Raw genomic sequence first — 27,818 nt, 5'->3', positions numbered from 1 at the left:
CGGTGGTGGTGGGAGAAATAGGTGAGGGAGATTAAAAGGTATAAACTTCCAGTTGCAGAATAAATGAGTCACAGGTATGAAATGTACAGTGTGGGGAATAGCCAATAATTATGTGGTATCTTTGTACTGTGACATATCGTAAGTGGACTTATCGTGGTGATCAGTTTGAAATGTATAAAAGTATCACATCACTACTTTGCATAACAGGAACTAACATAGTGCTGTAGGTCAATTATACTTCAAAAACAAACAAACAAAAGAACTTGGAGAAAAGAGATCAGATTTGTGGCTACCAGAGGCTGGGGATGAGGGTGGGGGGAGGGGGAATTGGATGAAGGCTGTCAAAAGGGATAAACTTCCAGTTATAAATAAGTACAAGGGATGTAATGTACAACATGATAAGTATAATTAATACTGCTGTATAATATGAAAGCTGTTGAGAGAGTAAATCCAAAGATTTATCATCAGGAAACATTTTTTTCGATTTCTTTAATTTTGTATCTCTCCGAGATAATGGATGGTCACTAAACTTATTATAATACTCATTTCATGATGTATGTAAGTCAAACTGACAGATGAATGGATAGAAAAAAATGTGATATATATATATAAATATTATTCATCTGTTAAAAATAAGGAAATCCCGCCACTTGTGACAATATAAATGGACCATGAAAGCATTATGCTAAGTGAAATAAACCAGGAAGAGAAAGACAAATACTGTATGATCTCACTTACATGTGCTAAAAAAGTTGAACTCATAGAAACAGAGAGTCGAAGAATGGCTATTAGGGGCTGACTGGTGGGTGACATGGGGAGATATTGGTCAAATGGTACCAGCTTCCAGTTATAATATGAATAAGGTCTGAAAATCTAATATACAGCATGGTGACTATAGTTAACAATCCTGTTTTATACACTAAAGTTGCTAAGAGGGTAGATATTAAATATTCTTACCATACACACACACAATTTGTAATTATGTGAAATGATGAATGTGTTAAGTAACCAAACTGGGATAATCCTTTTGTAATATATACATGCATCAAATCATCACATTGTATATCTTAAGCTTACATAACGTTACATATCAATCATATCTCAATAAAGCTGGAAAAAAAATAAAAAGCCTTAAAAAAGTGTTTTACTTTCATTAACAAAACACTCCAACAGATATTATAAGAAAAATCTGCCTTATATAATTACAAAACATGAACAGTCTACACTTTGTTTTTTGTGTGTGGCTAAACTGTTATGAAATTGGACCACAAAATACCTAAATGATAAAATAACATGAGTAAAAACAGGGTTATTTTTTTCCTTTTCACATAGTTAAAAAACTTACTACATAAATAATACATACCCACTGCGGAAAATTTAATAAATACTGATATAAAGAAAAATAAAATACCACACAATCTCATGGTTCAGAATAACCATTGTTAATTTTGAGTTTAGTTGGCTCTTCTTTTTTTAATTCCTTATGGTTTAATGTTATGGCATTGATTTGAGATTTTTCTTCTTTTCTAATGTAGGCATTTAGAGCTATAAATTTTCCTCTGAGCACTGACTGTAGCAACCTATAAGTTTTGGGAATATGTATTTTCATTTCTATCCATCTCTAAGTTATTTCTAATTTTTCTGTAGTTTCTTCTTTGACCCATTGGTATTTTGAGAGTGTATTGTTTAATTTTCACATATCTGTGAATTTTCCAGTTTTCACTCTTTATTGATTCATTCCATTATGATTGGCAAAGATACTTTGTATGACTTCGATCTTTAAAATCTATTGAAACATGTTTCTCAGACTAACATGGTCTATTCTGGAGACTATTCCGTGAAAATAACATTTTAATATATCCCATTAGAACTTTTTTGTGCATTTAGGTATGTAGACCAATAGCTATATATATGTGTGTGTGAATAAATCTATAAGGACTAAATGTACCTTTAGGACATAATTTTTTATTTGTTGCATATTATTCCATTATTTAATTGCATCCTATATTTAACCAGTATCTCATAGGGTTGGGCATTTAGGCAGTTTTGAATTTTCTCCAGCACAAAACTGGACTCTAACGATAACGGCATCGGTAAATACCTGGCTAGAATACTTAACCATAATTACTATGTGGTTACTGCTTGGGGGAGATAAATAGTTCAAACTCTTCCAATAAAAATCTTATAAAGTCAAGTCAGCCAGTAAGTGCTAGTGGTAACAAAGAGACATTCATAAGAATCTTACCTTGAATTTTCTTGAAAACTCTGGAATTCATAAACTTCAGAAATCTGTCTGCGTAAAAGCTTGGTCTATGAACCGAAACAGTGTCCTGAAAAGACAAACCAGGTATCATAAGTTTACCTCTCAGACAGTTTGTTTCAAGCTAGAGGAAAGTTCTATGCAATTGGTTCTCTGTCAGCCAGTGTCCTTAACCAGAAGGTGTGGGTATCAGGAGTCAGAAAAGAGCGATGCCCCACGTCCTGCGTGCCCAGGAGCCAGGCTGAGGCAGGAGGCACAAGGGTGAATCTGAGCAAAGATTCCAGATACTCATGGTGAAACAGGGCACTAAGAGGGGCAGGGGAGAGACAGTAAAAGAGTCTGCCTCGTAAACCCAAACAGCTGACTCTTGCTCCACTGTGCACCACGAGGGGCTTTCTAAATTCCCTTTTTCTTTTAACATACAGGCAACCATTGGGAGGGGTCAGGGGGTGAAGGGGAAGCTGAGACAAAGCGAGAGAGCAGCACAGACATATATATACTACCAACTGTAAAATAGCCAGTGGGAAGTTGTTATATAACAAAGGGAGTCCAACTCGAGGATGGAAGATGCCTTAGAGGACTGGGGCGGGGAGGGTGGGGGGGACCCGAGGGCGGGGGGAGTCAAGGAAGGGAGGGAATACGGGGATATGTGTATAAAGACAGATGATTGAACTTGGTGTACCCCCAAAAAAATAAAAAAAAAAAAAAAAAAAAAACATACAGGCAACCAGTGCCTCAAGTGTCATCTGGAATGAAGACATATCACTTTCAGTCAGGAACAAAAACTGGGGACATAAACAAGCAAAACAACCCTCATGTAAGAGTGAGATCAAGGGCAAAAAAGAGAAAGTTTGCTGGTTGTACTTCCCCAAAATAAGGTATGTAGACACGGGGGGGATTCCTAGGAGACATGCTGACTCATGACCCCCGTTATGTTGCATTATCTATTAATTAGATACAGTTGAATTGAATTAAATTGTTACCTCAATTCTCTCATGTTTGGTAGGAGTCTTTAGGACTGAGGGGGCATTTTATTAAAAGTCCAGGGAAGAAGATGGCTGAAGGAGCCAATTCTATACGTTTATTTAGTAGTTATTTATTTACGATCCAAGATATACATTCCTAAAACTAGTAAATGTGCTTATTTAGTGCTCCATTTTCCAACAGAGAAACTTCTAAAACTTTAAATTTACTTTTGGATCCTTTTTTTCTTTCTTCAGATCTTTATTGGCATAACATTGCTTTACAATGTTATGCAGTTTCCGCTGTATAACAAAGTGAATCAGCTGTATTTATACATATATCCCCATATTCCCTCCCTCTTGAGCCTCCCTCCCCTCCTCACTATCCCACCCCTCTAGGTCATCACCAAGCATCGAGTTGATCTCCCAGTGCTATGTTATGCAGCAGCTTCCCACTAGCTATCTATTTTACATTTGGTAGTGTACATGTGTCAACGCTACTCTCTCACTTCTTCCCAGCTTCCATACTCCCCCCCCCCACCACCGCCAATGTCCTCAAGTCCATTCTCTACGTCTGTGTCTTTATTCTTGTCCTGCCACTAGGTTCATCGCCACCGTTTTTTTTTAGATTCCATATATATGCGATAGCATACAGTATAAAAATTTACATTTAGATCTATAAAGTGTCTGCAGTGGGTTTGGAAGATAAAACACACATTGGGCCAGAATCTGGAGACCCGGTTCTGGTGTTAGCTCTAATTTTAAAAAGCTGTGTGATACTGGGTAAAGGCAGTTCATGCCTCAGCCTTTTCATCTGTGAAACTGGGTGTTACAAGGGGCATAAGGTAATTCTATAATCAGCATTGTTATGAAGGAACCCTCTTTGCCAAGTTATAATGGTTCTCTAGACTATCAGTGATGCTGCAGATGTGATGGAAAACTTCCCAGCTGCTTGACATCCACTCTCTCCAGTATTCTGGCAGCTCCTTTGGAAGTAGACACAAATTCACAAGTACAGTCATTTAGAAACATGTAGGACGCAAGATGATTAAGACTCAGCCCTTGTCTTCCAAGAGAAGTTAGACTGTGGCTCTCTTTTGTATGAAGAAACAGTGTTTAAAGAGGCACTTTTGTAAAAAGACAAAAATGAGTCTTAATTATTGCTTATAATTACACAAATATATATCAGCACAGAAATTTTCTTTAAAAAAAAAGACCCCAAAAAACAGAAGATCTACCTTATTTACACAAAGGTAGGTGCTCCTTAGATACATCTGACCAATAGAAGACTAGGCTATCCAGAGCAGAAATCTCACTAGCAACAGGGAATTGAAATTAGGTCAATAAACAGAAGGAGAATGAAACAGAGGGTGTTTACTCTCGCCCTTCCATGTTCAAGGCATCACATAGTTGCCCCTTTTCTCACATAGAAGGAAAAACAAATTAGCCTACCACATTGGCTTTTGCATAAAAAGAATCTTTGATTTGAATAATAAGCCTAAATTTGATTCTCCTAAACAAACTTGTGAACCTGTTGTTTAAAAGTGCATTCTGACAAAGGTCATTCCTTAGCCTGTGGGCAAAACACAGATCTTCTGCGCTGAAAGGTTATTACCAGTCTTCCACAGAACTGAGAAACTGAGTGTTCTTTTCCAAGAAAGGAAAAGAATAGCATCTCTCATTTTTTTCAAAGGAAAGCATCTGCTAACATCTTTAAAAAATGTGTGAGCAAATCTTTGACCAATATATTCTTTGGAAGTGTCACTGAGTTATTAACTGAGGGAGGCTGAGGCCATAAATGTTCTGTCAGTAGCAGGAAGTTCAAATTTAACATCTAGATAGGAACTCTCGTGTGTGTGTGTGTTTATGGAGAAACAGACAGACAGAGGCTGATCTTTGATAACTGATTGTTTTCTTCAAGGCATGCCCATTCTAGGTCCAAAAGACATCCTCATGTCAGTAAGCCTTTGTCATGTATGAACCCAACACAACTTAAGTTTTCTCTTCCTATGTCCTTTTTATGTGTTAGACATCATGTTGAACACTAAAAGGCATTATTTAATTTAACCCTCAAGTCAGCCTATGAGGCAGGTACCAGGTACTATTACTGGGCGCCTGCTATAAATGAGACACCAGGCTAAGAGATACCAAACAAGCAATGTGTCTGGGTCACATGGCTAGCAAAAAGATTTAAATGCAGGTTCAAGCCCAGGGCTGTCTACCATCAAAGTCAGGTTCAAATCCCTCTGAAGCTTGGTCTTGGGAGAGGTTGAGTTCAAGTGTCCTACTGGTCTTCCCAGTGCCTACGAAAAGTCTCTTCCTTTTTCTCATCATTTCATAATTTGGTCCTGCAGATTGCACATATAAACAAGACATTATTTTGTTTTCCTGGCCTCTACCTAGTCACCTGGCTGGATGGCCTCTTTGAAGAGCTATTCACATTTATGTTGTCTTTGTTCTTAGATGTGAACCAATTGGCTAGCCTGAGATTCTGAGTTTATAAAGATCTTTGTTTCCTCTCCTTTTCAAGGGACATGGCTTCCTAGACACACTTTGAAGTCTCTGAGAAATCAGAAAAATATCCAGTTTAATAAGGAGCATGATAAATCACTTACCCCATCATAAACAAGAGCTTTCCAAGAATGTTCCAACTTTTTCATTAACCTAAACATAAACGGACAGAAAAATAAAAATAAGAATGTAAAATCACTCCCATTTGGTGAATTTTCAGAACCTTTTATTGATTTACTTCAAAATAATAAAAGACTACTTCCCAGGACTTCCCTGATAGCACAGTGGTTAAGAATCCACCTGCCAGTGTAGGGGACATGAGTTCAAGTCCTGGTGTGGGAAGATCCCACATACCGCGGAGCAACTAAGCCCGTGCACCACAACTACTAAGCCTGCACTCTAGAGCCCACAAGCCACAACTACTGAGCCCAAATGCTGCAAGTATTGAAGCCCGCATGCCTAGAGCCCATACTCTGCAACAAGAGAAGCCACTGCAATGAGAAGCCTGAGCACTGCAATGAAGAGTAGCCCCTGCTCACTGCAAGTAAAGAAAGGCTGCATGCAGCAATGAAGACCCAATGCAGCCAAAAACAAAATAAATAAATAAATATTAAAAGACTACTTCCCCAAATTTCTTACCTATATGATTGCAGAATGTCAATAATGCCCATAAATAAAAGTAGCTTTTCTCCCTTATGGCTTTTAGCTGGAATGCCTCCCATTCTGTGTGAATAGAGCAAGAGAAAACATATTATATGAATAGGAAGTTGAAAATCATTTGTAATAAATAGACTGAAAATGAAAATGGGCAGTCTCTAAGAATCCTGGACTCTCTCTCCCTTATTTTTTTTTTTTTTTTTTTTTGGCTTCCGCTAAAGTCTTCCTGGGAATCCAGAATGATGTATCTTCCCTGAAGGAGAAAAACATCATAGCTGTCAATTCTGAAGAGCTGGATGTAAAGAATTCAATTAAAAACTTATCCCTACTTTAAAAACATGAGCAAGAATTTTAAAGTATTTCAAAACATTGCTCATCAAAAATGCAACACTTTTATATATTTACTGTGAGATTTTTAAATAAAACATAGAATAGCACAAAGAAAAAATATATAAAGAATCCATTCCTAGGCAAGAGTGTAAAGCAATTATGTTCCAATAAAAAAAAAAAAGAATCCATTCCTAGGATGCAAAGATAAATATTATCAACACTTGGTACATCTTTCCTGTGTGTGTGTATTTATTAATCCACAAAAGCTATTATTTAATTTATCATGTTTTATAACCTGAATTTCACTTGCTAAATGATGAACGTCTTCATATTCAGTGCTAATGTGCTTTTAATGGCTGTGTAGTACTTCACTATACTGATATAGAATAATTTGTTTAATCAATTATTGGACATTTTAGATGGATTTATAGGAAGGATTAAAAAAATCTTTAATATGTATGAATTTCCTTCATAAAAGTGAAATGTGCCTGTGATTTAGTCATTGTTGGATAAGCTTACAAGGCAGGCACTTACAGTCAAGGAAAATGATTTCTTTCTTTCAGTCTCTTTGCTCAGCTAGTACACACACGTGATACAGTCAACCATTTCAATAATTGTCTTTGGTTGTAATTGTTTCTGTTAGTGAATATACACTTTATACATGCAAACCAATCCTGCAGTTACTATCACATCTGGCTGAAGCAAGACATCACATCTGCCAGGTTGCAGGACTAGGACAACAGAGTCGTCCTCTGCAGACGAAAAGCTCTGAATTGCGGACATAATTTCTAACATGTATTTGCTTAAATATATGTTTATTCAAATTCAAAGTATATTCCCCCTGTTTGTGGTGGATGTTTTGAATATGTAGTAAACAGGGATAAAAACATTTTTTTAGCCATTGTTTAAAATGGAGGCATTTGAAAAAAGAAAACATGTGGATAAAAGAATGATAATAACTCGAAAAACTGCCACTCATCTGGTTATCCGTGGATGAAAGGAAAGAAGCCTGGCTTATTCCATTTTAGCACCAGGTAGGAATCTATTCCTAAAGAGCCACCACGAAAGGAACATGATTGCATTTAATTACCCAATGACGTCAACTGCCGTGATCAAGGAAGCGTGTGGGCAGATGGCTGCACTTACGTGTCCGGGTTTTCTGTGATGATCCCGTCTCCCGATTTGCCTGGACCCTGGATGGATTCCATTGCTGTTGAGTAGAGGACCTTCTGCATCCCGGGCCGCTTAGCATCAGGCACGTTTTGTGAAATTTCCTCTTCTTTATCTTTAAGAGAATGGTCCAAGATGTGGATTCCCAGCAAAAGGCTATAGTCCATGATCTTGAAGCTTTCCAGCACCTGAGTAAGAAAAAAGAACCAGGAGGCCCATCACTCTAATGGCTTATAAATCTCATCTGCACAGAATCAGAGAGAGATGCAGACATGCAGCTCCTGCCTCCCTCCCAGGGGGTGGCTGATTGAGGAAAAATCAAAACATTTGATGTTATTACTAGGGCCTGTACAGTAAGGACTATCACCATGGCTCCGAGGTGATATTTTTATGTAAATCTAGAGTGAGCACATCTTTCCCTCAGCGCTCCATGAATGTTTCACTAATAGCATTTATTGAACACTTTCCACGTGCCAGGTGCTAAGTGGTTCATTTGGATTCAAGGCTCGCAACTCTTTGAGCTAGGTGCTATTATTGTCTCCATTTTACAGATGAAAAAACTGAGACAGAGAGAGATAAAGTAATTTGCTCAATATTACACAGCTCCTAAGTCTCACTGCCAGGATTTGAACCCAGGAAGTTAACTGTAGCATCTTACATACTAGAGGAGAGAAACCAACAACCGATGGTCTCTACAAGCCTGTACACTCCTCAGCACGAAGACTCAGCTGGAATGTGCTTTTGTCTGAATTCTGTTCTCAAAAACTTTCATCTTCCTAGAGTTCAGTGGTCTCCTTTTTAAAGCTTGTCTTTCAAAGTTACCGTTCAGTTCCTTATAGAAAGTCTTTTTAAATGTATGGTCTCAACAAAGAACAGGACTTACTGTTTAATAATCCACTCAACAAAGAGTGGGGAAGAGAAGGAATTAACAGTAGCTGGATGGGACTTCCCTGGTAGCACAGTGGTTAAGAACCCTCCTGCCAATGCAGGGGTCACAGGTTCGATTCCTGCTCCAGGAAGATCCCACATGCAGCAGAGCAACTAAGCCCATGTGCCACAACTGCTGAACCTGTGCTCTAAAGACCATGAGCCACAACTTCTGAACCCACACGCCACAACTACTGAAGCCCATGCACCTAGAGCCCATAGTTCACAACAAGAGAAGCCACCACAATGAGAAGTGGGTACATCGCAACAAAGAGTAGCCCCCGCTCACCGCAACTAGAGAAAGCCCGTGTGCAGCAATGAAGACCCAATGCAGCCAAATAAATAAATAAATACATATTAAAAAAAAAAGTAGCTGGATACAGCCAGACAAAGGAGACACCAATGCTCGGACAGGGAAACAACAGAGACGCAGTCAAGATGTGAGGCAGGCAGTCAACACGGCTCCCAAGTGTGGGTGGGTCTTTGACACTCAGGATCCTTCAACTGAGGAAGACTGTTCAGGAGGAGTTCAGGATAAAGTTCTTTTCCTAACAGTTTGTCTATGATTCTCTTCTACAACAGATTTTTTAAAACACCCTGGCATTTCTCACACAAAGCTGCTCAGGAAATCAAAACAGCCTGAAAAGTAAGACCAGAGCTATCTCTGAACCAACAACATAATCTATCACTGTACCCTAGTTAGGAAATGCCTTTGAAGATCAGAGTCTGCAGATAATTGTTTAGCCAGGGACTGAATACATACCCAGAATATCTCACACTTCTCATTCTCCCTCAGCCCAAGTGCTTTTGATCAGACATTTATGACATACTAAACAGAGGTCAGGCCTGAGGCTTCACATACCTGTGGCTGCCACTTTCTGGATGCCATTGAACCACAGGCTTTGTGAACTGTGGCATGTGTGGCCATCGAAAAATATGGTTATTCCTGGGTCTTATGCATCTTTGTCAGCAGTGAGGAAAATTTAAGTGGGTTGGAAGTATTACTTATTCCAGAATGGAAGTATTACTTATTCCAGAATGCTCAACATTCACCTTTCAGTATACTAAGTTGAGCACTTTCAGAGAAGAGGCAGGCAAGAGCTGAGAGAAGAATCGTATTATTTAAGTGGGTTAGGCACAGGAACTTTCTAACCCAGGAGATCAGAGAGTGGCCTGACAGCCACGTGGAACCCGTTTCCCCAACTTGAGCAGGAGGGACACCAAGACTGGCGGAGGAAGAAGGGCTATAGGAAAAGCTCCTCACCACTGACCCAGTGCACCCATGCCTCGCCTCTCCAGAAAGCAGCACTGAGCCAGGGAAGTAACGAGACAATTCTGCATCAGGGTTGCCAAGGGCCTGGTCTCTTAAAAGCAAACACCAATAGATACGGGATGCCTTCTTCAGACAGAAACACGCGTAAAAGGATCTTAGCCTTTCTAATTCTCCACCATCCTGAAAAAACGGCTTGGGAATAGTGCCCACCCAGAGGCAATGATGACGCTACACAATGATCGTTTGCAGATGCCAGTTTTCCTACTCTCTCATCAGTGCTGGCGTGTCCCTTCTTAGAGAGAACGTTGGAAAAGGACATGCAGGATACAGAGCACAAACTCTGTAACCCTAGGCAGATTACGTCACTTCCTCAGGCCTCAGTTTCCTCCTCAGTAAAATGGTAACAATGACATTACCTACTGCACAGGGTGCTTGCGAAAATTAAACATGATAATGCAGGTGACAAGTTCCTGGTGCAAAGAAAGTGCTCGATTAACTGTTAGTTATCATCATGATGACTCATGGCCACTCACTGCTCACATGTGATGCGTCAGCTTGGAGTAGACGCCTTGGGGTTATACTTCTGAAAACAGAAATCATAAAAAGCCAACAAAAATATCACTGCACTTCTAGCCTTCTTACTAGTGCCCTTTTGGTGTCTCCCAATTCCTTTAAAAGTTCTGGGTTGGTGGTACCCAGGGGCACTGCTTGGATGTTCAGCAGGGAAGGCTGGCCGACACAGCAATTCTGGCTATAACATAATGGCCTCATGATCTGCCAGAGAGAACAGTCCTGTGTTCAATGGGTGAAAATCACAGCCATGTGCCCTGCACAGCCCAAAGTGCTCACTGGTAAATGTTCCCCTCCCCAAAGCAGTGAACTGACTTCAAAGGCAAATTCTAATCAGTCCCCGTGACAATGTTGTAAATGTTCCTAACAGGCATCTGAGTGGTGAAAACTGAAAGGCACTCGTGGACACCATCAGATTTGTTTCATTTTTCTCTGCTAAGCATCCACATACTAATTCTGCTTGCTAATAAGCTCTCTTTATACTTCTCTTATAATTTCTTATAATAGTTTTTTAATGCATGATTCAACCTGAACTGTTTCATTTGTACTTGTAGTCTCCGTTCTTGCCCAAGGACAATCCAAAGAGAACATGTGCATTTTATAAGGGATATGACGTCAGGATGTGGTCCAACTTAACTAGCGGACAAAGCAAGAAATGATTTCAGAGCTTTAAGTGGTCAAATATTAGTCCTGGTTTATTTAAAAAACATACAAACCAAAACTTAGAGAATTAACTAAGAAAAAGCTACAAATAAATTTTAAACAAAGATTAGTTTCTTCTGTACTTGGAAATTGAATTGCCAGCGTCCCTGAAGGGGCTGGACTGTCCTCAGGGGTCCAGGCGTCTACTTTCCAAGTGAAAGCCTTAAAAAGAAGATAGATTCTATTCCTACTGTGTGGAAAGTTGAGCATGATAGTTGGATTTGGGGTTAGGGAAAGACACCATCCATAAAAAGTGTTACGGAAGAAAAAGACAAACAGACATATATTTTAAATCAAATTCCCAAACTTGTGTAATGAAAAATTCTCAGAACAGATTTTAGTCTTGTGCACTGCAGATTTGCATCAGTTAGGAACAAAACAGTTCTGCTATTCATATCCTCTCAGATCTTTAATGAAAGGAAGCCATACATCTGCCAAAATCTTAACATGTGAGGGCTGAGAGGATACAACATCCTGCAACATGACAGACACCAGTCTAGTCAGTCACTCAGGTGCATGTTTTTCCCAGAATGTCAGCCTGACCTCACTGTTGCTGGTGGATCCTGTAGCTATGCATTTGCTATGCAAAACACAGTTGCAAGGCAAATACAAGTGCTTTCCCATCCAGCTTGGGCAGGATCTTACTCCCTCACCTGTAACAAAGAGAAAGCAGGAAGGATTCACAGATGTACGTAAAACTGAAAGCAAGTTGAAATACCACAATGGTTTTTATCGTCAGAGCCAGATTATTTTTTTCTCTTCTTTATCAAGGACTATTTTAAGTCAGTAATAATATTGGAACGTGGTATAAAAGTCAATGTCAAAGCAGCTGGTACAATATCCTGAAGACGAGATCAAAACGATCTTTTTCTGACAGAAACAGACACGCAGACTTAAGAGAATGAACTTACAGTTACGGGGGGGAAGAGTGGAGGGAGGGGAGTTAGGGAGTTTGGGATTGACATGTACACACTACTATATTTAAAATGGATAACCAACAAGGACCTACCTAACCAACAAGCATAGGGAACTCTGCTCAATATTATGTAACAACCAAAATGGGAAAGGAATTTGAAAAAGAATAGATACATGTATATGTTTAACTGACTCACTTTGTTGTATGCCTGAAACTAATGCAACATTGTTAATCTAACTATACTCCAATATAAAATAAAAAGTTATGGACTTCCCTGGTGGCACAGTGGTTAAGAACCCGCCTGCCAATGCAATGCAGGGGACATGGTTTGAGCCCTGGTCTGGGAAGATCCCACATGCCGCGGAACAACTTAAGCCTGTGCACCACAACTACTGAGCCTGCGCTCTAGAGCCCACAAGCTACAACTACTGAAGCCCGTGTGCCCTAGAGCCCACGTGCTACAACAACTGAGCCTGAATGCTGCAACTACTGAAGCCCATGTGCCTACAGCCCATGCTCCACAACAAGAGAAGCCCATAAGCCTGATCACTGCAAGGAAGAGTAGCCCCCACTTGCCACAACTAGAGAAAGTCCGCACACAGCAATGAAGACCCAATGCAGCCTAAATAAATAAATAAATATAAAAAGTTAAAAAAACAACAACTATCTTTTTCTGAAATAAAGCATATCCTCTAGGCTCTCACAGCTGGCAACATATCAGGTATGCTCTCATTCACATATGATTTTTGTAGACTTGGTGACCTAACGTGGGAGATGTCCTAACTTAGAATGACCGGCACTGCTATCCTCTTTTCACAGTCAGAGGTCATAAAGAGTGGCTGGTCTTTTTCCTTTTCCATCTTCTGTGCCATAACCCTTACTCAGCCCACTGCACACTGTTTCCTGTCCCTCTGCTAGAAGGAGCCAGAATGGCTGCATGGTAGTAAAGACTCCATGCTCTGGGGCCAAGTGCCCTGGCTGGACTCACGGCTCCCCCATTGGTTTGTCCCTGAGCAGAGTATGTAACCTTTCTGGGTCTGGTATCCTCATCTGTAAAATAGAAATCATAGGGACACCTACCTCACAGAGTTAGTGTGAAGATTACTTCACCCACGTCAAGTCTTAGGACAGTCATGGCATACAGAAAGCGCCCAATAAATGCTAGTTCTTCTTATCATCCTTCTTCTTGTTCACCTGTAGAATCCACCACCCCCACTAGAACCTCCACTCATCCTCAGGCACTGGGGTCTACCTTCTCTTGGTTCTTTGCCTTCCTATTTGTTTTTCCCAGTTTTTTCATCTATGCACTAAAAATATTCACCAGAGTTCTCTCTTCAACTCCTCTTTTTCTACTTTTCAGTAGTGATGTTCATTTACTCTTTTTGCTTGGAAAAAACAAATTGACTGTCTAGTCTGTGGAAGTTGCCAGATTTTCAGGGGTAAGTAAAACAGACAACTATACCATCCTCAAAATTACACAAGCTTGAACCACAGACTGGAATAGGCCTGGAAGGAAAAAATCAGGGTGGTGTGGAGATACCCCACAAAAGAGAGACCTATTTTTGCTTGGGGGGTATCAATAGTGCAGGTAAGAGACGATGGTACTTGAAAGAGGCAGCAGCAGGGGAGCTCAAGGGAAACATGGATAGATTTAAGAATCTCTTAGGGGTAGAGTCCAACTATCATCTCTTCTCCAGACAATTCCTAAGATGTTATCTTCCGTCTGAACCCACTCCTAAGTTCCAGACCTGTATATTTCCCACGACCCTCTGGACATTTCTAAACTTCTGTACACTGTCTTGCTGCAACCCCAAACTCTTATTTTCCCCAAAGCAGTTCTTTCTCACTTTTTCTCTTTCATCTTAAGTCATTCTAATGTGGATTTCAGACTCCATGACTCCTTTTCCTTTCGTTAAGTTGCCCAGTCCTGCAGCTTCTATAATCAAAATGATCCTCCTTGCTAATGCTTTGATTTCAACTTCCCTTTTTTCCCTGATTCATTCCCGACACCTCCACTTGACCAGGTCACGTCACACCCCTCCTCAAAGCCTGCAGTCTCTCACCATTGCTCAGGTGAAGGTCCTTTCTACTGGCCCCAGCCAACATCTCTCTGGTATTTCATACCTGTCTAGAGACACCTCCTGGGCTAGTCAAATGGAAATCCTTTAACTACCCCTAAATGTGCCCTGAAGAGGTAAGATGAACAGCTCATGCTGTTTCTTCTGGAAGGTCCTTATTTCAAATCTTGCTGGTTTTTCAAAGCCTATCTCAATTCTTACCTCCATGAAGACTATACTTACGATCTGCACAAAATATTAGGAACAAATCTCCCCTCTGAAAACCCAAGCATATTATCAGTGCCCCTCTACAAAATAAAATTTGACCCTCAGTTTACCTATACTCTTCCCATCATACACATAATGCTGTTCTGATCACCAAAGACTTGTTTTACTTTGTCCTCTCTGCTGCACACTCTGATCACAGCAGAAATGTGCATTTGTTATATTGCTTTCCACGTGAAAAAGCAAGTGAAAAAATGTTCAGCAGCCAAGAATATAGAGCAATACCTCTTGCATCTCAAATGTAAGAGCTTAGATATTTCACTTCATAATTACAATGCTTGTGAAAAATCTTCAGCACTGAAAGTATGTACTGTGATTCTGCGCACTTGTTGTCAGAAAAAATAAAGATAATAGCCTACAGTATTTTCAATCCTTCCCACACCAGAGGTATTTATACACACTGTGTCAGGACAAAAATCAAGCTGTTATTTAGAGACTCTTCTAACTTACTGTTTAGTAAGCACACAACTAAATGGCAGATAAAAGGCAAGCTTGTATGCTATAAGCTAGGCTAAGCTTGGATTCTGATAAGAGTATCACATTTCTTCTTAGGAAGCCTTTGCAAAAAAAAAAAAAAAAAAAAAAAGCATGTCACAGGCTGGGTCAACTTCAAAGACCCTTTAACCATCCAAGAGTGCTTGATACTGAGTTTAAGTTGGAGGCTCTGCTCTAAAACACATTTCGGGGATTCCTTAGCTTTCCTGTCCTCCGTTTCTCTGCTTTTCCAGTCTGTAAGGAATGTGAAGTTAAACTGACATAAGACTGAGAAAGGATATTCATCAGATGAGTCCAAAGGCTGGTGAAAAACAGCTGCATTTTAAAAATGGTACCCAGCACCCGAAGATATTAATAGTGCAAAGATAATGCAACGCAAGTCATCTGTAAAAGATGTCTTATGCAAAGTGGAGAAGGTCTAGGAGGAAAAAGACACTCTTTAATCAGATCGTAGACAAGCAAAGTTTCTAATAATTTCCCACATCGTGGGGGTTCTTACGTAAATTAATCCATTCATTAAATACTTTATTAAGGGGCTTCCCTGGTGGTGCAATGGTTAAGAATCTGCCTGCCAATGCAGGGAACATGGGTTCGAGCCCTGGTCTGGAAAGATCCCACATGCCACAGAGAAACTAAGCCCCTGCGCCACAACTACTGAAGCCCGCATGCCTAGAGCCCGTGCTCCACAACAAGAAAAGCCGCCTCCATGAGAAGGCCTGCGCACCGCAACGAAGAGTAGCCCCCACTCGCCTAGAGAAAGCCCACATGCAGCAATGAAGACCCAATGCAGCCGATGAACAAAGAAATAAATAAATTTATTAAAAAATATTTTTTTAAGAACCTATTATATGCTCGGCACTCTCTTTTTAGAAATTCTTTGAGCATTCTAGCTGAGGTGTGATAAAACAAGAATATCACCATTTTACAACCCCTAATGAATTAATAACCAGTCAGTGGTTATCAATGCTGCCAACATCACAGAAAGAAAGGCATCCTTACATTTATGTGCCTCCGGATGGGAGGAGAGAACACCAACAATAACGTCAAACCTAAATTTGACCAAACTTGTAGATCCAACAACCAATCTACAGGAAAAACAAGGGGAGAGAGCTGCATGTTGAAAGAAATTATGAGGATGTAACCAGCAAAATCTGGACAATGGAATAAACAAACCAATTTCTTCAACAAATACCTACAGTGAGAAAATAAGTGACGAGGGTGAGGGGGGTGCAGTTAACCAGTAGCCCCCATTTACATCCTCATCCAAACTACAAAAAAAGGTGTTTGTGTTTTTTTTTTTCTGACACAACTAGAAATTTGAACTCTAAATAGTAAGAATTATTAATTTGTAAAGGTATGATAAACAGTTTATAGTTACTTTTAAAAAAAGAAGTCCTTCATTTTTGGGGATTCTTACTAAAATATATTTCAGTAAAATGATGTGATGCTTGGAATGTGCTTCAAATTCCATTGGGGGGGGGGGGCGGGGAGGGGATGGTGAGCCAGTGGCTGAAACAAGATTGGCTACAAGTTGAAAATTGTTGAAGCTGCATCCAGAGTACATGGAGGTTCACTATAATATTCTGTCCATTTTTGTATATGTTCGACTTTTTTAAAACGTAAAGTTTAATATATCGCTTTGAAATGCTTAGATAAAATATACACCTGTTTAGAGATAACTTACCACTACCTATGCTATGACAGGCAAGAGATGGCACAGATAAAAATAAAAAATTATTTGGCATCTTAACTAAAATGATAAAGCAGAAAAGTTGCTGTGTTCTACACTCATCTCACCTGGCCATTCTTTGATGGAAGATCTAAAGAACAACCAAATTAACAAAATGTGGAACTGACAGGAAGATGTATCAAGGGCCCTGAGTAATTTTCCAACTGGCCTTGTCTAGTCTCTCAATAAAGAGTAAATGATAGGCAAAACATTTGTGTTAATTCAATGACACAAGACAATTCAAAACAGTATCCAGAAGACTTTATGCAAATAGACATTCCTGGACCCATTGGTTTAGGATAAAATGAATCCAAGGGTCTACCATTTTTACCCAATGTAGGCTCCTTGGAGTACAGCTCCAGGATGACTCGCATGTGCAAGTCCAGTTAAAGCTGAATGTTGTCTTTTAAATTTAATTTCCTCAATACAGCTCAGAGTGTTCTTTGCTAATAAAGAGAAAAATCAGGCTGTGACAAGGCATACAACTTTAGTTGGTAAAACAGACTGAAATAAATATTCAATCCTTAGCCCAGTGATGGCAATAATGTGTTTTTCACTATGTCTAATGTGGTGATTTAGAATTCTGAGTTGTGCTTGATTAACTTGTACCAAGGCTTTTTTTGCTCACTTACAAAGCTTAAAGTAATAGAAGTATACTTTATAGGCACTAGAAATAGCCATCTATTATTTCAAAAGCTCTATCATCTATGAATATATATATGAATGAATAATATATATATATATTAATCAGCTCCTATATTAGATGGGTTATGGATCTTTTTCTTTATAGACACTTTATTTCTACACATAAAAAATGTCTTAATAAATTATTTTGTAAACACATTTAAAAGTAACATATTAAAACTGTCAAGTACTTCCCATTATATCTTCTAGTTGCCATCACCAAAGTGATTTGCTTCACTGTGGCTTAACTGGTTGGACAGTTGAGAGCCTGGGGCTGGCCAGGGGTCCAGTGAGACTCAGAGGACACATGTGGTCCAAGTTTCCACATCCACTTCAATGTATGAGGAGCAATTCCTGAATCCTCCTCACTGTCTACTGCAGTCCACCCCCTGCGGTGAACTGCTTTTCTGGGTAAAGAGGAAAAAGTCCTCCTCCCTCCCCTCTTCACTGTGCTCTAATAAACAAAGGAAGAAGGGAAGAAGAATGGGAGAATCTGTCCATGATAAACAAAGACCTTGATTGTTTGGCCTTAAGGTTTAAACACTAGGCTTCTTTGAGGCAAGGGCCATATCCTATTCATTTTTATCCCTCCCACAGACTTGGCACACAGCCTTATACAGATCAAGAATTTAAAATTATTTGTTGAATGATATGCAATTAATTTGGTAGGAAGGGGAGGTAGGATTTGTCTACTGAGATTCCTGTGGTGGTTTCAAGCCAGAGAAATCAAGCCAAACCATGCCCTGAGATCATAAAAGGTTCCACAGGGCAGGAAGAATCTTAGGTCTGGGAAAGTCACCATTTGTACTGAAAAATCTACAATTTATGAAGAATAACAAGTACCTACCCATAGGGTAAGTTTTAAGAAGTGACAGAAAACCCAGGTTGTGGGAGGCATCACTAGAAATGAATCCTTTGGGGTCTTGAGGTATTTTTAACTTACTTAAGAGACAATTATATACACACATGGTCAAAATTAAAGAAAGTATAGGATGACAGCTCAATGCCACATCCCACATAACATGAGGGTGATGGTTTGAGGTGGAAATAGAATATAGCAAGTGGAGGGCCCTGTAGTAATGTTCTAGTCTCTGTGTCAAGATGGGATCAACACCCTACATTTTCAATGGTGTTAACCTAAAAAGATGGAGTGATAAAAGAGGGTCAATCTACACCAGTCCTGTGAGGGGGCTTGACCTTGAATAAGAAGGCTATTTAAATTGAGACGTGACTGTTTAAACCTGAAAAGACTAAAAATTTTTTTGATAAATTTATTTATTTGTTTATTTATTTATTTATTGGCTGCATTGGGTCTTCGTTGCTATGCATGGGCTTTCTCTAGTTGTGGTGAGTGGGGGCTACTCTTTGTTGTGGTGTGCGGGCTTCTCATTGCAGCGGCTTCTTTTGTTGCAGAGCACGGGCTCTAGGCACACAGGCTTCAGCAGTTGTGGCACGTGGGCTCAACAGTTGCAGCTCGTGGGCTCTAGAGCACAGGTTCAGTATTTTTGGCACACAGGCTTAGTTGCTCTGTGACATGTGGGATCTTCCCAGCCCAGGGATCAAACCTGTGTCCTCTGCATTGGCAGGCAGATTCTTAACCATGGCACCACCAGGGAAGCCCCCTAAAATATTATTAATTGGTTAAGTTCAAGATTGTGGATTTTAGTGAGCAAGAGTAGTCATGGAAAATTAAGAGACTTTATTTTCCCTACATATCTGAGTAGGGACATAAATATGCAACCCCAAATCACTGCTTTCTCTGCTCCTAGAGAATTAGGTTGTTGACATATTTTCTGCAATTGCTAATAATCTAGGAAAAGTTATATAGCTCTTTCATAAAGAGGAATATCAGAGGCTGGCGATCTCTCCCAGAGATCCATTATCATCTGAAGCCAGACTACCAGATTTTTGTGACAACGCAGTAAACAATGAGTTGGCATCTAGAATGGTTTGTTTTTGGAACAGCTGGAGGTGACTGAATACGGGCAAAGTTTACAAATCAGGTCCTTGTGTGGAGAAATGAAGAGAGGAACTTAACAAGATCAGACTCCAGCCAGGCTCACTTTAGGCTGGATGAGGGTATTTTAAATAAACATTAGGTTTTAATTTCCCTGCACCCCTAAGAGCTATGGACAACTGATACATCCAGTGAACTATGTATCCCTTTTAAAATACTTTTTTCAAGTATAGGTGTAGAGAAGGGCACAGATGTATCCTTTTGTTACAAAAAGTTGAAATTTAGGGATTTCCCTGGTGGTGCAGTGGTTAAGAACCCACCTGCCAATGCAGGGGACGCGGGTTTGATTCCTGGTACAGGAAGATCCCACATGCTGTGGAGCAACTAAGTCCATGCGCCACAACTAATGAGCCTGTATTCTAGAGCCCGGGAGCCAAAACTACTTGAAGTCTGAGCGCCTAGAGCACTGCTTCACAAGAGAAGCCACCATAATGAGAAACCCAAGCACCCCAACAAAGAGTAGCCTTCGTTTACCACAACTAGAGAAAGCCCTCATGCAGCAAGGAAGACCCAACGCAGCCAAAAAAAAAGTTGAAACTTAATATATAAATTCATTAATAATAGATCATCCTTGGCCATTTCACTCTTAAGTGGGGAGGGAGAAATTCTCCCACGGAGATTTTCTACCTCACAATAAAGAAGGGCAGAATTTCAAGGAACAGAAATGAGGAGAGAAGAGTTATGCTAGCTGGATTGAAATCCTAAATTTAAAATGTCTTTGAAGGAAGAACACTGGTGTCATCAAAGGGACAGTCACTTGCAAGGGAGAGGAGGCATATAAAAAGTACCGACTGATAGGGCCAGGGATGAAGTGTAAGTGAACCAAAGCCTCTCAGAAGCCAGAGTGTGCTGATCTTTCTGGAAAGAACTAGAACCAGTGTGTGGCCCAAGAAGTACCTTGCCTTTTTTTTTCAATTAATTTATTTTATTGGCTGTGTTGGATCTTTTTTGCTGTGCGTGGGCTTTCTTTAGTTGCCGTGAGTGGGGGCTACTCTTCGTTGTGGTGCACGGGCTCCTCATTGCCGTGGCTTCTCTTGTTGCAGAGCACGGGCTCTAGGTGCGTGGGCTTCAGTAGTTGCAGCACATGGGCTCAATAGTTGTGGCTCTAAAGCACAGCCCCAATAGTTGTGGTGCATGGGTTTAGTGCTCCATGGCATGTGGGATCTTCCTGGAGCAGGGATCGAACCCATTTCCCCTGCATTGGCAGGTGGATTTTTAACCACTGCGCCACCTAGGAAGCCCAGTACCTTGCCGTTCACAAGGCAGTCATGTAGGTCCTTTTCCTCCAGAATATGGGTACTCAGTAAATGTGCACCGCATGTTGAATGAATAAAATAAAGCCCTATAAAAACCAAACTGACTTCCCCCTTTTAAAGTGTTTCCACAGGGCATATTTCTGAACCATTTTCTAAACTCTGTAACATTTTCCCAGACCCTGGAAACTCTCAAATACTTCTTAAGTCCCTGGATCTCAGTCTCTTACCAGATTCTAGAAGTTTCTTCTAAGCTATGGAGGCTCAACTCCATTTTGTAAGTTGCTGGGGTTCGCCATGCCTCTGTCTCCTTGGACTTGGGCATTTACAATCCTGCTCTAATTCACATGGTCATCCATGTGACAGACTTACACTGGCATCCACAACTGGATCCACCATGGCCAACCTCACAGCTTCTCCAGACACATCTTCAAAGCTAGGATGTTGCTACCATCATGCCCCCTGCGGCCACTTCCCCTTCCTGCTCCAGCTCTTTGGTCTGGTTTCCCAGGATTCCCCTGGGGGAGGAGGATGTGGCGGTGGGGACGTTTCCTCCCCTTTGCTCTCTGCCCTCAGATACTCTGTGAGTCCTCCCATTTGGGGCCTATATTGCCCTCACCTCTAGACCTAGGGTCATCTACAAAATCAAAGACAGGTGGGTTCTTTTCACATAAAAGCAGGAAACCCTCACATACTATTTCTATTTCATGAAGCCCAAAAACTTCAGCTTTCTTTAACTTTATTATATATTTATGTTTATATCGGACAAGTTACTCAAAATGAAAGTTAGCTAGACACATCACCACCACCACCACCACACCTCAGGAAATACGTGAGTTCTCTAATCTTTAGGTCATATTTCTTTTAGGAAGAAAAGAAAAAAGAATGCACTTCTTAGAGTGAAGGAAGATATTTTCAGTCTCCCATTTCCACTCTTTTCTGTAGAAATTTTTATAATGTTCCATTTGGTTTGAAGTAGGGTTAAAAACAACAACTCCTGGCTTGATAATCCTTAAATTTGTGGAGTTAATGAGAATTCTCAAAAGCTGCTCACACAGGATTTAACGGCACACATTGCGTCCCCAATCTCCCTCTCCGCCAGATTGGAAAAAACAATCAACTCCACTGTAACCATCACATTGCTGAGAAAGAAGTTTTGCTTTTAAGTTAATGGGATTTCATGTGCACACATGCTGGTAACAGTTGGCAAGTGTCAATGGGCTTGATTATGCTTTTCATTAAACTTTCAAAATTAAATGTTTGGATTACTAATTTTACTTTGTGTTCTGCAGTCACTTGGCACTATGTTCCTCTCTCTCGCCTTCCTTGAAGTAGGTTGAGAGACTTCATTAACTCATTGCCTTTTCCAAACCAAGTTCTCTACTTTGATGGAGTCCTTGCTTAACTCCTACAGCACCTTCTCAACAGCTCCATGTCAGAGCTAGAAAACCAGTCACTGGGCACCACCAGTCCATCCTGTCTGCATCCATCCAAGTTATTACTTAACAGTTTCATTCCACAGACTTTCCTCCATTACACCTACAAGCCCCTTAAGGGGAGTGCACAGATGAAAGAGCCTCAGTTTTGGAACCAAAGAGACCTGTGTGGAAATCCTGGCTCTAGCACTGTAAGCTCTGCAGACCTAGGGAAGCTGAACCTCTCCTGAGTCCCCACTTCATCTATCAAAATGGAATCATGGCACTCACCCTGCAGGGCTGTTGGAGGATTAATGAGACAATCTACCTGTAACGTCAAGCACTGCCTGGCTCAGGGCAAGTCCATGATAAATGTTAATGGAATAAATATAGCTGATTGACTTTGGTGAATCAAAAGCTGGTACAAAAGTGTAAAGCAATTGTATTCCAATAAAGAGCTTAAAAAAAAAGGTTACTGGAAACTACCTATGCATGAACTGAGCCTTGGAAATGTGTCCTTACTGTCCACGAAATCGTATGTATTTTATGACTATATATTACGTATGATGTGTTTTAAATGTTAAGCTCCGCTGGTATTTACAGATTATATCTAAGCTAGAACCCTCCCTCTACCCAAAATTGGAATAGCTGGTTTTGAAGTACTGAAAATTACTTGTCTGGTTCAAATTGAGGTATCTCTTGCTGAGTAGAAAGTCAGATATGAACAACAGCATAGAAGAGTATTTTGATTTTTGCATCTGCCCTGAAATTCTCTGGTATTGACATCGTGTCCCTTCTGTTACTACCAGCTGGAACTCCTGCCAACACCCACCTGCATTAGAGCTGAACAGCAGTAAGTGCCAAAGCTGGACAAACATCAGCCCCTTTCCAGGACTGATGAACAGCTGTGGCATACAGGTAGTCTTAAATGGGGATACCAGTCACCACTTAAGTAAATAACTGAGTGGACTGAGAGGTCAGCACGGTTGCAACTGGCTGCTTTAGTGGTCATTAACAGACACTGTCCAAATGAGCAATACACATGTACTTCAAAAAATTATCCTCCAATTCACAGCACTGATACGATCATTAACTCTGGCTCTAGTTCATATCAAACCATGGGGACGCTATTATCAAAGCCTGCTCTTATCACATTTATTGATTATGTAAGAGCATTATCATTTCAAAAATGCTGTTGGTATCTCAGGCTTCAAAAGACTAACACTGAGACAACTGCTATTCTGTTAAGTGATTTGAAGGGTAGGCAAATGAAATCATACAATTCCTGTTCTCCTAGAGAGCAGGTTTTAGTAGGCAAACATGAAACCTGTAACCATGTAATTACAATACAATGTAGAAACACCCATGGCTATAGAACAGAGTTAGATCAAGTGCCATGACCATTTAAAGTCTCATAGAAATGCTTATTATTAGGTGCTAAAGTCCTGAACCTCAGACCTCTCATCAGGAATCCCTGGCAATTGCATTAAGACCCACAGACAGATAATCAGCTTTTAGACTTAATTGTAAATTCTTTCGTTTCATTTTCCACCACTCTTTCCTATATCCCCTAACTCCTCCTTTATTGGATTTATCTTTTGCTTTCCTGGAGTATATACTTAAGTAGTTTTTTAACAACAGACTTAAATATACACCCATCAGAATGGCTAAAATATAGTGATGACAGCAAATGCTGCTGGGGATGAAAAGAAACTAGATCACTCACACATTGCTGGTGGGAATGGAAAATGGTACAGCCACTCTGGAAAAGAGTTTAACAGTTTCTTCCAAAAATAAAGACATGCTTACCATACAACGCAGAAGCTGCACTTGGGCATTTACACCCAAGAAATGAAAACTGATGCTTATGTAGAAAACTGTTCACAAATGTTCATAGCAGCTTTACTTATAACAGTCAAAAACTAGAGAAAAAAACCCACATATGATTCAACGGGTGAATAATTAAACTGTGGTATATCCATACCACGAAACGTAACTCAGCAATAAAAAGGGTAAACTACCGATACACAGAATAACTTGCATGGATCACAGGGGGATTAAGCTGAGTGAAAACACTCCATCTCAGAGGTGACACACCACATGATTCTTGAAATGACAAAATTATAGAGACGGAAAACGGATTGGTGGTTGCAAGGGATGGGGGAGGGGTGGGATGGGAGGGAGGTGGCTGTGGCCACACATAAAAGGGGAGCGGGAAGGATCTTTGTGGAAGACTGTGGTGGTTACATAAATACACATATGCATAACATGGCATAAACGATATACACACATACCCATGCATACACACGAATGAGCGCATGTAAAACTGGTTAAGTCTGAAAGAGATTCCTGTATTGTACCCATGCAACCTCCTAGTTGTACTATGATACCAAGGTCCTAAAAGATACTACCGCTGGGAAAACTAGGTGAAGAGTACAAGAGATCTCTCTGTATTTTTTCTTCCAACTGCATGTGAATCTACAATTACTTCAAAATATATATATATTTTTTTTTATAAAAGAGGATTTAGAGGTAGGAAGCTTTTTAAAGTCCTTACGTATATGACAACGTATTTATTTCCAGTCTCACAAGGAAATCTGCCTTGGCTAGACACAGATATCTATGTCCAAGATCATTTCCTCTCAGACCAGAGCACAGAAGGCATTTCGCCTATTTCTCAGAAACTTTGTGATTCTTTCTAGCTCAAGCAATCTTTGATTCTGTAAGTTGGTTTTATTTACTTATTTTTTCACCAACTTTATCTTTGCTTTATGTTGATATTACAAAGTTATCAAAATAACTAATGAGAGAGCAAAACTCAGAATGGAATTTAAAACAATGGAGCAAATAAAATACATCATGGGACTATAGTGTTTTTAAAGCATAATTTGCAAAACAGTGCATTTATTTATATCTTTTGGGAGGAGGTAATCTTTCAAGGTCTGGAAAAGAGATGTGGAGTCAATGATATCTCTGTCCTCTTCCCATGTTTTAGCTGAAGTCTAAAAACAAACTCCAATGTCTTACTGATAAAGGAAATAGCTTAAATGTAAGTGTTGTCATCAGTAAGAGATGTACATCTTTTTTTCTATTAGGTCTGAAGCACTTTTTCCTCCTTAAAGATAACCGGAAGGCAACCAATACGTATAAAAAAAACCTGTCTAAATTAAGTACAAAAAAATTAATGCTAAGGAAATTTATAGCTATGGGGTAAGCACTAACAGTATGCTAAATTAAGTATTACAGAAAATAACCTACATTGTAACCCATACAAACATGCCCATAGCTGAGAAGAATCGGATCTGCAAATTTAGAGCTTGCCATACATAGTTAGGAAGAAATCCCAGTTTGCACATCAAAAAGTCTCAGTATCCTTAAAACTAGTTTCATTAATATTAATATTTACAATGACAGACATTCGTGAAAAAAAAGAAAATTAGTTCCACATCATATAAAAATTAATAACTTTGCTGCTCAACAAAAAAGAAATGTAAAATAAGTCATTTAGGTCATTAATTAAGACTGTGTCAGATATTACTCCCATGTGAACAAATAAAAACTATTTGAATTGCAAACAAGAGTTCTCACTAATATACTTTGTATCAATGTCATTTCCCTGGCGTTATCAATAAATATTGTACAATGTAATAATTTATCAAATTAATTAAATATGAGCCTTTCTAGATTTCTCATAAGTTACATCAGAGAAGAAATAATTATAATAAATTAAAAATGAATACAAAAATAGCTCCTAATTGTTCTTCCAAAATTAATACATAAATTTCAAGTCAATTTTAATTTCATAATCTTGTAATATGTATTGAGTGTACACAATAAGCCAGGTATGCAGCTGCAGAGAAGTATAAGGAATGAGCTTTGGCCTTTGAGACATTTACAGTCTAGCCAGGAGATACACCTAAAGGAGACAAGGATCACTATTAAATAAAACAAAGTCTAATGACTATTTACAATACTGTTTCTGTGGGAAAATAATTGAAAGATAAAAATACTTTTGTTACCCAAATGACTTTTAACATGGGGACAATCAGTACAGTTTTTTAAAAATTCCCAAGAGATTCAAAAGGGAGATCATCCGCTTTATTAAATTCTCCATGCTATATCTGGCAGGCATTGTGGTGAAACTGGATACTTCTTCCAAAATAGGCAGAACTTAAAAAACAGCTAGATACACAAAAGTCACCAAAGATAGATTTTTTTTGGAGGTGTGCCTAAACCTGTCTCCCTCCATCATCAGATGGTTTATGCCTTTGTTCAAATACGTATTTCAATGAACAGTCACTAAGTGTGTTAAATACCACAAAAGAGGTTAACCCTGGAGGCCTGGGGTCCCACAGCATGGTGGTCTTGGGGGAACATAGTCCTGAGATGAGTAGGAAGGGGCCAGGTGAAGCAGAGATGGGAAGAATGGTCCAGCAGAGTGAGAAGTGTGTGAAAAGACCAAAACCTTTAGAGAACATGTCCAGTAGATCAGAATGGCTGGAAAGTGAGGATGCTCTGGGGAGAGGGGAGTGAGAGGCTGAAGACGGAAGCTCAAGGAGCATCTGGAGAAGCCACAGCGACCAGATCGGGAAGGATCTGAATGTTTCAAGCTAGGAAGTATGTATGGGTTTGGCCCAAAGGCAGTGGGGGACCTCGGCTACAGCATCTTTAGAAGCCGGTGGTCTTCTGATCTGAGGATCACTCTGGCAGCAGCATTGGGGCTACGCTGGAAGGCAAGACAGTGATAGTAGCCAAGAGGCTACTGCAAAACTCCAGGTGATGAAGAGTCTCAATACAGGCCATGGCTGTGCGTCTGGAGAGGAGGGGGCAGGTCCAAGAGTCATCTGGGAGGCAGAATGGATAGATATGGTGGTGTAATGAGTGTGGAGAAAGGGAACAAGAAAGGAGGATGGAAAAAGTAGCTTCAGGGTACTGATGTGGGCAACTGGCTTCATACTGGTCATGTTCTGTGGGCCGGGGAAGACAGACAGAAACAGGCTGGGGGAGGATAACAGAGTACCTGGGAAGGGCAGTTTTCACACAGGATGTGCCTCTCAGCTTGTCACATGGGGACCATAGGGGATGGTTTGAATAAATCCTACTTCTTGTTTTTGCTGGCAAGTGACCTGTGATGTCCTGGAGGTACTTTCTGCTGACATGACTTTTACCCTGGGGCCAAGTTCTCTTAAGGGTGTAGATGGCTGTCACAGCAGGCAGAGGGTAAAGCCAAGGAAAAGGAAATGCTTCCACAAAGGGAACCCAGTTATTCCCATGTCCATTTTCCCCAGACATACCCTATAGGGAACAGCAATGTGGGAGTCAGGGAGAACCCAAGCTCTGGATTCCTGTTTTTGGAAAGAGCCCTTCGTCTGAATTCTGTGGGGAAGTGGGCTCAGCAAGGTTGAAGGATAAAGTGTGTTCCCTTTCCCAGAAGAGTTCCAAGTGGCCAATGTGCCACGCAGAGTTGCTAGGGATGGCCCAGCACAGAGGGGCAGGCTTACAGGCAAGAGCCTGAGGCTGGGCTGGGGGAGCTGGGGAAAGGGACTCGGGGCCTGCGCAGGGGAAGATGGCATTTGTCAAGAGGGCTCACTGTGGCTTGAGGCAG

General features: G+C 40.2%; 1 protein-coding gene across 1 annotated transcript in view; it reads right to left on the bottom strand.

The window, feature by feature from the left end:
• The window catches only part of PIP5K1B (phosphatidylinositol-4-phosphate 5-kinase type 1 beta), a 301,759-nt gene that overhangs the window by 83,518 nt on the left and 190,423 nt on the right, over window positions 1-27,818 (bottom strand). Inside the window, exons 8-11 of the mRNA XM_057722227.1 lie at window positions 7,867-8,078; window positions 6,373-6,456; window positions 5,838-5,886; window positions 2,246-2,330 (exon numbers count right to left, since the gene is read on the bottom strand). Coding sequence (XP_057578210.1) covers window positions 2,246-2,330; window positions 5,838-5,886; window positions 6,373-6,456; window positions 7,867-8,078 — 430 coding nt within the window. The remainder of the gene's footprint in view (window positions 1-2,245; window positions 2,331-5,837; window positions 5,887-6,372; window positions 6,457-7,866; window positions 8,079-27,818) is intronic.

The sequence above is a fragment of the Hippopotamus amphibius genome, chromosome 2, assembly GCF_030028045.1.
Source record: "Hippopotamus amphibius kiboko isolate mHipAmp2 chromosome 2, mHipAmp2.hap2, whole genome shotgun sequence".
NCBI lineage: Eukaryota > Metazoa > Chordata > Mammalia > Artiodactyla > Hippopotamidae > Hippopotamus > Hippopotamus amphibius.
Note: the sequence above shows the minus strand (reverse complement) of the source record. Positions and strands in the feature narration are given on the sequence as shown.